The sequence below is a fragment of the Antechinus flavipes genome, chromosome 6, assembly GCF_016432865.1.
Source record: "Antechinus flavipes isolate AdamAnt ecotype Samford, QLD, Australia chromosome 6, AdamAnt_v2, whole genome shotgun sequence".
Taxonomy (NCBI): domain Eukaryota; kingdom Metazoa; phylum Chordata; class Mammalia; order Dasyuromorphia; family Dasyuridae; genus Antechinus; species Antechinus flavipes.
Window position 1 is genome coordinate 190352783 of NC_067403.1, and position 13829 is coordinate 190366611.

Genomic DNA, 13829 nt, shown 5'->3' on the forward strand with positions numbered 1-13829 from the left:
GGGTCAAACTGTGGTTAATCTTAAAAGGAAGGCAGTATAAGTAAGGAGAGGGAAAAACTTCTTGCAGAAAGTAAGACTTTAGCTGAGACACCAGAGAAAGCAAGAGATGGAGGTGGAGTGAAAGAGCTCTAGGTTTGGAAGTAGCCAGAGAAAACGTTCACTATTGTGTGGAGGAAAGCTCAAGGAACTTGCAACTATGTTTTTTTTTACTTTTATATGGATTTTGTATGAACCTAGAGGACTATCCATTTAACAGGATCAGAAGGGATAAGATCTTTGCATGTAACCATGCCATTTGTTGGTGAGAAGTGTGTGTGTATGTGGGGAGGGTCTAGAGGGAGCAGAAATGGATCTAACCATAAAAGGAAATGGATTGAGGATGGTAAGCTGAGTAAGACAAATGGTAGACTCACTGACATATGGTTTTTTTTTTTTTTTTTTGCAGGATTGGGGCGGGGTGAGGGGTACATTGCTTCTAGATCTTGGACTACCCTCTAACTTGAAATCTCTGTTCCTATACTCAGCTTCTCATTTGACTTCAGCCCCTTGGAGTTTAGCACTACAGAGAAACCCAGATTACTACCTTAAACCAGCCATTGGTTTATACTCGCTAAAATCTGGATTCAAACTGCTCTCTTTCCTCATAAGGTCACTGCTCCACCTTCACCCCCAACCCAACCTTAATGACTGATCTTGTTCCCTAAACAGCCAATTCCCTCTGCAGACACACTGGCTTCTTTTTGTTAGCTCATTGTGCTTGAAGGACCTGGCAAAGAACCATAGATATAAGTTAGAGCAGCTAGGTACTATCGTGAATGGAGTGCCAGGCCTGGAGTCAGAAGTACCTGAGTTTGAATATGACCTCAGACACTAGCTGTGTGACACTAAGCAAGTCACTTGTTTCATTTTCCTCCTCTGGAAAATTAGCTGGAGAAGTAAATGGCAAATCACTCCAGTATCTTTGCCAAGGAAACCCCATAATAGAGTCATAAAGGGTGAAAAACAACTAAACAACAATACTTTCTTATCTTAAAAGGTTTGACTTTTCTGTATAATGAGGATGGTTATAATTTCTATGCCCATCTCACAATCATGAAGATAATGGATAAAAAATCATCAAAGAGTATGAAATAGGTATATATATGCATATATAAAGGATTTTTATTAGCAGCTCAACAATATTATTGCTATTTAATGAAAATGAGCTATGACTTACTTAGAAGGTTAATCAAATTTTCTAGATTGACTTTGCAAGTACCTGCTGTGATATATTTTATTGAGGAGAAATGCCTTCCAGATAGAGAAAAAGAGTCTCTTTTGATAACATTACATTTTCATCGCCATCATAACTCATGTAATATTTGTAAATCATTTTATATGCTATTTCACTTGATCCTAAAAACATCCTGGAGAGGTACCTATTATTATCATTCTCCATTCTCCATCCTCCATATGAGGGAACTGAGGCTCAACAAGTTTAATGACTCAACCAGAGTTAAATCACACTACTACCAAATGTCTGAGACAGGATTCAAGGCCAGGTTTTTCTAGTTTCAAATCTACTTCTCCTCAGAGCATTATACTACAATGCAACAATTAGCAAAGATCAAACTCTTTGGGGTACTTTACCATATAAGGGCAATCACAGATGGTCAACAAGGACTTATTGAGAAAGTCCTTTTTTCTATTTAGTCCAATGCTAGACATTGTAGAGGGCATCAAGAAGCATAACACAAGATCCTGGCTTGCCCTCAGATGGGTTACATTAGTCAGAAAGAGGGGGAAATATGTCTGGATGAAACAATAGAATAATTAGAGCCAAACTGTGTGAAAATGCAATGTGGAGAAAGGAAAAATCAGTGTGGGATGGAGTAGTTGGAAGCTGTGGGCTGTGAGCCAGACCTGCAAATATGGAGAAGACTGAAATAGGCAGAGGGAAGGAAGAAAGACATTCAAGGCACTGGAAAGAACAGGAGAAGGGGTGTGGTGAAGGGAGCTGGCACATGGGGAGGGAGGACAATGTCTAACAGGAGGCAAAGATCCTTGCACCCACCCACCACAGAAACAGTTGCCAAATCATTTCTGGCCTTCCTGAAAGTGACCTTGACACCAGGTGCCAAAAGGACACTGAATGCTCCCCACCAATACCAACAGTGGCTATGGTGGCCAATGGGTGAAACATAAATACTTTCTGATAATCAAATCTTACCTCTATATGTAGATTTTCCTAACTCTAATACCAGTTCTTTATCAACCACCCAGATTGCCTCACTACAGAGGGATATCTATGACATATGAATTATTGATGGAAATAGATATTCTGGTCCAAATCTCTCATTTTGTCAATGAAATCTAGAGAAGTGAGGCCCCAAGCATCAATCTAGGCCTCAGTTTACTCATCTGAAGGTTAGTGGTTTGGACAATATCAGTGGTTCTCAAAATGTGGCTCAGAGAATTCCAACATTCTTCAAAACCCTTTCAAAGGTTCTACAAATTCAAAATTAATTTTCATTTCTATATTCTAAGTATCTATAAATATAACCTACATAAACTAAAATTCTTTGGACAGATCCTCAATAATTTTCCCCCCCTGAGGTAACCTGAGGCAAGTGACTTGCCCAGGGTCACACAGCTAGAATGATTGTTAATAGTATAAAGATACTGAGAACAAAAGTTTCAGAACCACTGGATTAAATGGCTGGTCCTTCCAGTCTTGAAGGAAAACTTTATATGGGAGCCTTGCCCTCACTTTATTCAACTATTAGAACTAGTGAATTTTCATTCTTTTATAGAATTAATGAACAAAGTCATGCTGTCATTTATCACTTACCTACAAACAGCACACACAAAACAGTCTGGGTGATAGGTTTTCCCCAATGCTGAAACTACTTCACCCTCGATGAACTGATCACAGCTGAAGCACCGAGTACCATAAAGTCTTTGATAGTCCAAGGTACAAATGTATTCTCCCTGTCTCACAAAAAAACCACCTTCTGCCAAGTCACAGCCACAAGCTACCAAAAAAAAAAAAAAAAAAAAAAAGAGAGAGAGAGAGAGAGAGAGAAAGAGAGAATTATTACTTAGGCATCAGGGAAACAGAGACAAACCCTGTCCTTATAAGTCCGGTCATTCAAATGAGGTGACTTCTTTTCTTTGGGGGAAGTTGTGAGTTCCTATTCTTAGGAAGGTCAGTTGATGGTGTGGGAGGAAAGGACTTATGTATGTTGTCATAAAAAGAATGCTAGGTTTGAAAAGGATCGGGTTCAAATCTCTTAGCAGTCATGTTATATTAGGCAAGCTATATAAGCTTCCTTAGCTTCAGTTTCCTTATTTGGGATAATAATATTTGTCTTATTGTGGGTCCCCAGCCATTATGAAGTTCCATGGAATATTTGTTGAGTACTTTGATATGCTAAGCATGGGAAGCTAGATGGAATAGTGGATAGACTATAGGGCTCGAAGTAAGGAAGACATCTTCCTGAGAAAGTCATTTAACACTGTTTACTTCAGTTTCCTCATTTGTAAAATGAACTAGAAAAGGAAATGGCAAAAATATTCTAGTATCTTTTCCAAGAAAATTCCAATGGGATAACAAAGAGCTGGACATAAGCTAACAACAACCACCACCAAACACTTTGAAAAGTGGGAAATAATACATAAATGACTGCTGTTAGTTTCATTATATTTTAGACATGTCTCAACATACTTGAACCCATCCATATGTAAGCCAGAGATCTCACATTTGATATGGTAAAAAGAACATTGATTTATAAAATTTAAAAATCTGGTTTTGAGTTCTCCCTATGTTCCTAAGCAGCTATGTGACTTCAAACCAGTTAAATCTCTTAAAGCATCAGATTGTGCATCTGTGAAATGGTGGTGACACTCCTCCTCCAGTATTCCCCTCACATTGTGAGAAAAGTACTTTGAAATCTTAAAGTGCAAAAAAAATGGAAGCTGTTATTTACTACTCACAAGATAATTATAAAGATGAAATAAGAAATTGGAGGTAAAGTACTTTGAAAATTATCAAGTTTTTTGCAGTAGATTTAGAAAAAAGAAATGAAGGGATTAATTGGAGAATGGCAGAACAAATTGGGTTGTATGAATATAAGGTAACATTATTGCAAAAAAAAGTCATGAAGAATATGTGGGATTCAAAAAAAAAGTAGAAATTTATTCCATGGGAACTAACAAAATCTAAAGTAAGCAGAGAACTATATTCATGGTTACAATAGCATAAACCAAGACTAAAACAGGACCACATTCTGAGTAACAGTAATGACCCATTTGGATACAAGAAGAGATGAAGAAGAAAATTAGCAGTGGTAATGATGGTGGAGCATGCTGGGTATAGAATGTCACACACACACTCTTAGATATATACTCCCTGTATCTCCACTGGTTTTACTTTATCTGCTTTTCTTTGTTATTGGGGAGGACTTTATACATAGTGGTGGGAGGAGGGAAGGCATAGCTGGAAATGACCAGTAAAAGGTAAGTAAAGTAAAGTAAAAGGCTTCAATAAGATTTTTTTTTTTTTTTAGCATTTAATAGTACTTTTTTTCTAATTAAATGAAAAGATAATTTTCAACATTCATTTTTGGTAAGATTTTGAGTTCCAAAATTTTCTACCTCTTTTCTTTCCCTCTTTTCCTTCCCTCCCCCACTCCCCAATTCAGACTGTAATATGATATAAGTTATATGTGTACACTCATAAAATGATTTTAAAAATTGAAATGTGTTTTTGAAATGTCATTTGTTGTTACTATGATCATGAGTCATTCTACAACCCAAAGGTTCTTCTTTCCCATGACAAAATATCATTAGCTAAGGAAACTAGATTCCAACTAAATCAGTAAACAAATATTCACTAAACCTATTATTTTATGTTATATCCTTTATATAAAGTAAATGTGTTCTCCTCGAGGGCTGTATTTGTTTTTTATTTTGCCTTTGTATCCCTAATACTTAATATTTTACACATCTCAGAGATTCCATAAATGTTTGCTAAATTGAACTGGAATCTAAATGCGTGACATGAAAAGAATTATTATGCCATGAATCTTGTCTTCAAGCAGTTTACAAAGGAGTGAGAAATAAAAAACACAGAAACAAAACGATGATTTGTAATTAGTGAGTCTTTTGCCACTTAAGCAATTATGACAGTCGATGCTATAGGAATTCCCAGGAAGGAGAAATCAGTATGGGCTGCATTGATCAGGCAGAGTGTACTGGATAATGGTGGTGGAACATCTTGTATCTTCAGGGAAGTCATTCATGTGAAACTAAAAGGGACCTCAAATGTCATCTTACCCAATACCCTCACTTTACAGGTGAGGAATCGAAAATTCAAAGAGAAGCAATGTCTTGTCAATGTCAATCAATATTTATTATATACCTGTTATGTACTGGGTACTTGTTAAGTTCTAGGGGTACAAAGAAGGATAAAAGAAAGTTCCTGTACTTCAGGAAGTCACATTCCAATAGGAGAGACAACATGCAAACAACTACGTACAAAAAAGCTCTATATAGCATAAATAAATTAGGTAAAATCAGTGGAGGCAAGTTATCAGAATTAAGAGGGAGAAGCAAGTTTTCCTATAAAAGGGGAGAAGTTAGATGAAATTTGAAGGAAGCCAGAAGGCAAAGATAAGGAGGGAGAACATTTCAAACATGGGGACAGCCAGTGAAAATACCCGGAGTCAGAAAAATGGAGTCAGAGAGCTGGTGAGTGACAGAGGAAGGATTGGATCCCAACTCCTCTGTTTCCATATCCAAAACTTTTTTTCCATTGGGCCACAATGCTTTCTTTGGTTCATTCATTCATCATTACCATAATCAGGATAGCAAGGAGAGTGACCTTTTGAAGCAAGGAAGGCACAACTCTAAGGATGGAACAGTGCTTTCTCATCCCAAGGCTAGTTGCTGGGAGTAGTATATATGTCATTTCTTTACATCCATACAAGTATTGTACACTGGATTTCAGGGATGATGCTTCTGATTTATATCACATCTGCAGATGTGTGTGTGTTGGCAGGAAAGAAAGTGGATAGGTGAGTAAGTTAACCTGATCTAACTATGATGCTGTATTATGGAATCAGTGGGCTATTGTTTCTAGGCTGACTTTCCAAATCTATCTCCACCTTTATGAGGGATATCTGTGCTGTTTTGTATCCATGAGCAAATCTTTTGGCTTTCTGGGATTCTATTACCTCCTCTGCAAAATGACCATTCTAGCTCACAAAGCTGTGAATCTTGATCTTCAGTTTTAAGAGAGAGGCATTCTGGTTGGGGAAAGTGCATGAGCAAAGGAAGAGAAGCAGTAAGTTAATTAGAAGTTAAAAAATTTAAAAAAGGAAAAGATGGGAAGAGTTGAACCAACAGAGAAAACTCTGAATTCAGAAATGATTCTCTCCCTGTCTCTGAGACTGAGGAATGTTTGGAACAAATGTTTTTTAAAACATTTTTTTCTGATGGCAAATTGATGGAGCATAATTTTGCCAATATAAAATAGGGGTGGAAATGTGTTTTTTCAGCAGAATTGCTCCATATGGGGGCAGTGCTTTAAAAAATATTTAAAGTCTAAAAGGAAAAGAGGGCAAAAGCCAAGACGACAAACAAGTCCAGGAGCCAAAGGGCCTGAGGTGACTTACAGACCCCGCCTATCCTAGGTACACAGACTCCTCAGAGGCACCAGAGTTAGAATTGTGGGGGAAAAAAGACCCTGAGTTTTGAGTAAAAGAAAATCAAAAATTCTGAGAGTACAAAAAGACCTCAGATATCATCTAGATCTTCCTTTTATAAAGGAGGAAACTAAGAGCCAGAGGGACAGTATTTGGGCCTCAATTCAATATAATAAGTATTTATAATGAATCTATCATACTCTAGCCATTATTTTATATGCTAAGAACACAAAGGAGGCAGTTAGTAGGAGAGGTGAATAGAGTGCTGGGCCTGAAATTAGGATGAGCTGAGTTCAAATCTGTCCTTATTAGTTGTATGACACTGGACCAATGAATTTACACGTGACTGTCTCAGTTTCCACATTTGTAAAAGGAGCTGGAGAAGGAAATGGTAAACCACTCCAGCATCTTTGTCAAGAAAACCCCAAATGGGGACACAAAACGTTTGACATGGCTGAAAGGGACTGAACAACAAAGACAAAATTTAAATAGTTCCTACCTTCAAAGAGCTAACATTCTAATGGTAATAGTAGCAGGGGATGAAAAGAACCCAAAGAAATACTATATGTGTATGTATGTATGTATATGTGCAGTTCAGTCGTTTTTCAATTGTGTCTAATTCTTCATGACATCATTTGGAGTTTACTTGGCAAAAATACTGGAGCAGTTTATCATTTCCTTCTCCAACTCATTTTACAGATGAAGAAACTGAGGCAATTAAGTCACTTGCCCAGGATCACACAGCTAGTAAGCATCTAAAGCCAAACTTGACCTTAGGAAAATGAGACTTCCTGATTCCAGATGAAGCTTCTATTCCATTTAGCTGCTCATATCCACACATAAATATACATGTATACACACAGACAGACAGACATAAATACATGCATACATATGAAGGAAGTGATATAAAAGTCAGTTATGCAGAGGCTACCAATTAAAAACATGGGGGACAAAAGCATGTTCAAAGACACAAGTGATGAGAAATAAATAGTTTGTCAATGCAAACAATGAGAAGGTCAAATCTGGCTGAAAGGAAAGCAATGTGTAATAAATCTGGAAAGGCTACAGCCAGATTGTAAAGGACTTAAAAATAATATAGAAGAGATTTTATTTTATGTTAGGGAATAGGGAGCTATAGGCACTTCTTGATTAGGATATTCCTAATTCTGAGCACAACATTCTTGCCTGTACATCACATTGCTTTTGACAGAGCAGCTGCTGTTCTTCTCAAATGAGAAAACAAACACTGAGAAGATTAATCACAGTCTGGACAGACTCCTAGCTCTCTTTCTGACTTCAGGACTTTAAGTGCTCTCTTTCCCCCACACCTCAACATACTGGATTGCTGAGGTCAGCATAACTTGAAGAATGATCATAGATCATTAGAAGGTCCTAACTTTCTGATCCCTCATGAGAGGAAACATAACATGGGGGTTCAGAAATTCACAAAGTGATTTCACAACCCAGGATTTAAGTCAATTAGTATGATTCTTTGAATGCTAATTTTTTAGTAAAATAAATGTAAATTTCTTGTGTTTCCTAAATGATGGAAGAAAGGGAAGAAAAAAGAACAATTTATGGGAAATGTCAGCCTTCCATGGGATAGCTATTGTTCAGTCTAGAATGATTCTTCTCATCCACAAGTGGTTTCTCCAAACCTCATTCTAAGATCATAGACTTAGACTTGTAAGGGATCATAGAAGTTCAATACTTTTATTTTATAGTTTAATCCAATATCTTCATTCTATAGATGAAGAAACTGAGGCTGAGAGAAATTTGGCAACTTGCCCAAGATCACACAAATATAAGTAACACATCTGGGTTTTTAACTTTTTTTTTTTTTTGTCAAGTCCAAGCAATAAACCTACCTATATTTCCTCAAGGTCCAAATCATATCTTAACCATACATTGTCAAGAGAGAAAAGGACTTCAGAAGTCTATCCAGCTCAACCCACATCTGAACAAGGATACCCTCTATAACACTTTTCACACTGGCTATCCAACCTCTAATTAAATATGTCTAGTGATGGGAAACTCACTACCTCATGAGTTAGCCCATTTCAGTGTGGGATAGATTTAATTGTTAAAATTTTTTTTTTCTCATATGAAGTCAAAATCTACCTCTACGACATTCTCTTCATTCTCTGTCTCCCACATACCCACTCTAATTTTAGCTTTGAAAAAGTAAATAAAACATATATAATCCCAATTTCTTCACCAGTTGTTTCTGAGGACTTTTCCAACCACTTCCTATTCACAGAGAATCTCTCTACCCTTTAGATGCACATAACATTAATTACTTGCAAAATGACTTAATCATGTGCTTATCCTGCTGTCAGATTCTGCTGAATATTTTCTATGGGTGTATATTTTGTTTTCCCAACTAGATTTTAAGCTCCCAGAAGGCAGGAACATCACGTGCTCTTTTGGCATTTCCCAAACTTAGCATTTATAAAGTCTTCCCTCATTAAATATTTATTGAATGACTAAAGGGATTAAGATTTACCAATTAGGTAATGCAAGTATTATAATATCAAACGATGGCCTTTGAAGTACAATTAATGAATCCAGTCATGGGTAAAGACCTATTTAGAAAGAGATGACATATTGAGGTCTGACAACAACCAGTAAATGAAATTTGCCAGAAATGTGAAGGGGGAGGTTTTATAAAATAAGATTATAAAGAGAAGGAAGAGAAATCAGTACAGAGAAAAAGAGTGTTGTTAAAGAAATAGAATCAACAGGACTTGGCACTTAACCATGAGAGTCCCTTCTCAGCAGGTTTTCCCTCATGCTATACTGAGAAAATGGAGATCATCTGTGGGTATCTCCCTTATCTTACCTAGTGCCTAGTGACTTGTGGGAGTGTGGGACCACAGATTTAGAGCTGGAAGTGACTGTAGAGGTCACTGAGTTCACACTTCTCATTTTATAGATAAGAAGGCTGAGAAATTAAGTGATTTCTTAAGGGCGTCACCTAGTCTGTCAGCATTTGATCTTTCTAGTTCCAAATCCAGTGTTCTAGTCACACCACAGTATATTGTCTTTTCTTTGAGTTAAACTGAAAAACATGTAATGAATGAGCTCCATTTGGTGAGAAAGAGGGGGTCCTTCTTCTTTACAAGGTTAACCCCTCTATTTGTGCTCTGCATCCTGTTCCTTTCTTTCTCCTCCGAGTTAATGCTATCAAACATACCCTCTCTCACCTTCCATTTCTCTTATCTACTGGATCATACCATAATGAATACAAATATACTCTGTTTTCCCCTGTCCTTAATAAACCTTTGATTTTGTCATTTCCTTATCTTCATTCTTCATTCCTCTATGAATCATCTCCACAGGACGCCTCCCCTCCCTTAAAATAATAAGTTTTCAATCCTTTGCATTCTGTCTTTGGGTTCCATCACTATCCAAGACCATTTTCTCCAGGGATACCTATGCTTCTTACTTGTATCTGTTGATCTTTTCTCAGTTCTCATCCTTCTTAATCATTCTGTCATTTTTCATATTTTTGACCATAACCTCCTACAGAATCCTTTTTTTTTCTCACTGCTCTCCCAATTTCCTATCTCATTTTCTTCTCCATTTCCTTTACTGAATCACAATCCATCACCGACCTCCTAAGCATGAGGTCCTTCAAGTCTCTATCCTGGATCTCTTCTCTCTAACCTTTAGTGATGGCATCTATTCCCAAGAATTCAATTAATATTTCTCTATTCATGAAAATAGTCAGCATTTACATAGTGTTTAAGGTTTGCAAAGAATATTATTTCATTCTGATCATCATAATATGCCTACAAAGGAGATGCTTTTACTAACCCTATTTTACAGATGAAGAAACTGAGGTTGAGTGAAATTAAAAGAGACTTACCCAGAGTCACATTGCTAATAAATGTGTGAGGCAGGATTTGAACTAGATCTTCACCCAATCTACTACAACATTTAACTGCTATATGACCTCCAGTTATACATATCTGTCTCTAACCTTTTTCCTGAATCTCAGTGTAATATTGTCAACTTCCTGCTAGACTCTACCCAAATTATCTCCAAGTCATTTAGGGTAGCATCCTTGGGAACTATTTTTAATTCTTCCTTCTCTCTTTTCTACCAATTTTCTATCAATTGCCAAGTCTTATCAATCTGTCCCTATTTACCCATTCACTTGTCTATCATCAAATTCAAGCCCTCATTGTCTCACCTTATCTATTGTCACAGCCTCCTAATTGGGTCTCTTTGCTTCCAGTGTATCCCATCTTCAATTCAATCTCAGAATGGCTTCCAAAATAACATTAATAAGGCTCAGGTTTGATGGACATAGTCTCCCACTCAAAAACCATAAAAAAACTTCCTATTATTTCTAGGATAAAGGATAAGGTCCTCTAATCCAGCATTTAAAGCTCCAACTTACCTTTTGAGCTTTATATCATATTGCTTCCCTTCATATGCTCTACATTCCATCCATACAGGATTTGCAACTATTCCCTGAATTCAACATTCTATCACCCTCTTCCATACCTTTGCATTGTATTTCTTCCTTCATGCTTGGAATATATCTCTTAAAATCCTTCTCTTCCTTCAAGGCTCAGGTTAAAACTTATCTCTTCCATGGGGTTTTCCCTAATCCTTCCAAATATTAGTGTCTCCTGTCCCCTTTAATCATCATTAACTTATTTATTTATAAATAAGTAAATATATATAGGATTATATATATTTATATGTATATATATATATAGGATTATGTACATAGAGAGAATATATATAAGTAAATATATATATAATACATACATATATATGTGTATATATATATATATATATACACACACACACATATATATATATGTTACAGCTCCATTCCCCAAAACTCCACAAGTGCTTTGATTTTATCTTTGAATATGTAATGCTTTAGCATACTGCCCTGTATATTTATGACATGAATATTTGTTTATTGAATTCTTAAAATAATTGAATAACTCCAAGACTTCAAATATAAGTGACTGGGAATTAATAGAAATGAAATATTTGGGGGAAGAAGAGAAATTGGTGGAGTGGATAATAAGTTCAGTTTGGGACTTCTGGATTTGAAACATGGCGTTTCATGTTGAAATACTGCAGTTGAAGATTTTTTTATTAGAATTCAGGAGAATATTTAGTATGTTAGTGTGGAGCCACCTATATAAATGTGATTACTGAATCCAAAGGAGTAAATATGACTATGAAACTTTAGAGAAAAGAGAAGTTTGACCAAAATATAGATTTGGAGGCCATCTATGCTTAAGAGGCAGGAGATGGATGATGAATTGGTGTAAGGTAGGAGAAAGGAAAGAGCAGCCAAATAGATAAGAAGGAAACCATTAGAAAATAACGCCATGGAAACTAAGAAAAGGCCAAATAAACAAGAGGAGACAGGAAAGAGTGTTGGAACTGCAAAGATATTAAGTAGTATTAAGAATGATAAAAGCTTCAGATGGAGCAAATGTGTTATCCTCAGTAACCTCTGAAAGGGCCATTTCAATCAAGTGATGAGATATGGACAAGACATGACTGGAAAGTGAGGAAGTGAAAGGAGCAAATTCAGAGCTTTCTAGAATTTTGGCAGCAAATTAGAGAAAAGATACAGGCAATGGCTTAAAGGAATAGCAGGGGAGGATTTTTTGTTTGTTTTTAAATAAGTGGAGCAAAAAGACAACTGAACAGAAAAAAATCACTATATACACTGAATCATTATAGAATCTCTCACATACACCCCCTTCTCTTCTCTGGCATTGCCACCACTTTAACATAGGCCCTAACAAATTGATCTTCACTAAATACAAGTATGTTTATGTCAACTTCTTCAACAAACTTTTGTAGTTCCCTATTACCCGCAACATGAATATAAAATCCTCTGTATTTTAAAAGTTCTTTATATATAGGTAGGTTTATTGCTTGGACTTGACAAAAAAAAAAAAAGTTAAAAACCCAGATGTGTTACTTATATTTGTGTGATCTTGGGCAAGTTGCCAAATTTCTCTCAGCCTCAGTTTCTTCATCTATAGAATGAAGATATTGGATTAAACTATAAAAAGTTCTTTATACTTATAAAAGTATCCCCTCCCAGCTTTTCCAGGTTCCTTACTTTTCTCCATGTATTTGATCCATTAGCCTTGCTGTTCCTCAAACATGGTGCTCCATTCCCCAATAAAGCATTTCTGATAACTGTCTCCCTGGAACTTTCCCCTCTTCCTCTCTTTCTTCTACCTTCCCTAGTTTCTTTTGCTAAAAAGTCCCTGATAAAATCCCATTTCCTGCAAGAAGCTTTTCTTGTTCTCCATAATCTTTGTGCTTTCCCTCTTAGATGATCTCCAATTTTTCCTATAGCTAATTTGTAAATGGTCATTTTCACACCATCTCTCTTGTAATACCATGAGTTCCTTGAGAAGAGATGATTTTTGCTTTTCTATGTATTCTAAGGATGTAACACAGAGCTTAGTATAAAGTAAACACTTAATAAATTCTCATCAACTGTCTGATTAGATTGGAGCAGAGGTCTCTTGGAACACATATTCTATGATGGAGAAGAATCAAAGAAATGCCTGGAAAGTTACTCTTGGCTAAAGAGGGGATAGGAGATAGGTGAGGGAAAGGGGAAGGCAGAAACTGCTCAAATAGGTTAGAGAAAATGAGACTCTTTGACCCAAAAGAGAGAAAGCTGACAGATGACAGAATAAAAGGTTTCAAGTTAATTAAGAGTTGTAACAGGGAAGAGATGGGTCCAGCTGTTTTCCTTCTAAAAGATTCTTCAAAACCCAAATGGATTTGAGATGCATGTGAATGTACTCTCCACAGATACAGAATATAAGTCATTCACGCCTTCCCCCATCCTATACAGCTCCTGTCTCTTGTGCCCATGATTTCAGATAAAAAACAAAAAGCAGCAGGAGATAGGAGGAATGGTGAATGACTGCATATGTCTTTAGATTGGGCAGATGTTTAATAAGTACTTAGAAATCTTATCTCTACAACAGCACTCATCTATGTCCCCTTTTCTCTTCACTCACACAACCCACCTTGGTTCTTTTCCTCATCATCTCTCTTCTGGAGTAGCCTAACAATCTTCACAAGATTCAAATTAAATCACCCTGTGTTCAAGAAACCTTTTCTAGT

At 36.5% G+C, this 13829-nt stretch overlaps 1 protein-coding gene across 4 annotated transcripts in view; it reads right to left on the bottom strand.

Moving 5' to 3' along the window:
- ABLIM2 (actin binding LIM protein family member 2) overlaps positions 1 to 13829 on the bottom strand; it is a 310433-nt gene that overhangs the window by 161546 nt on the left and 135058 nt on the right. For all 4 annotated transcript variants that reach the window (XM_051965982.1, XM_051965979.1, XM_051965980.1 and 1 more), the window contains exon 3: positions 2831 to 3014. In XM_051965982.1, coding sequence (XP_051821942.1) covers positions 2831 to 3014 — 184 coding nt within the window. The remainder of the gene's footprint in view (positions 1 to 2830; positions 3015 to 13829) is intronic.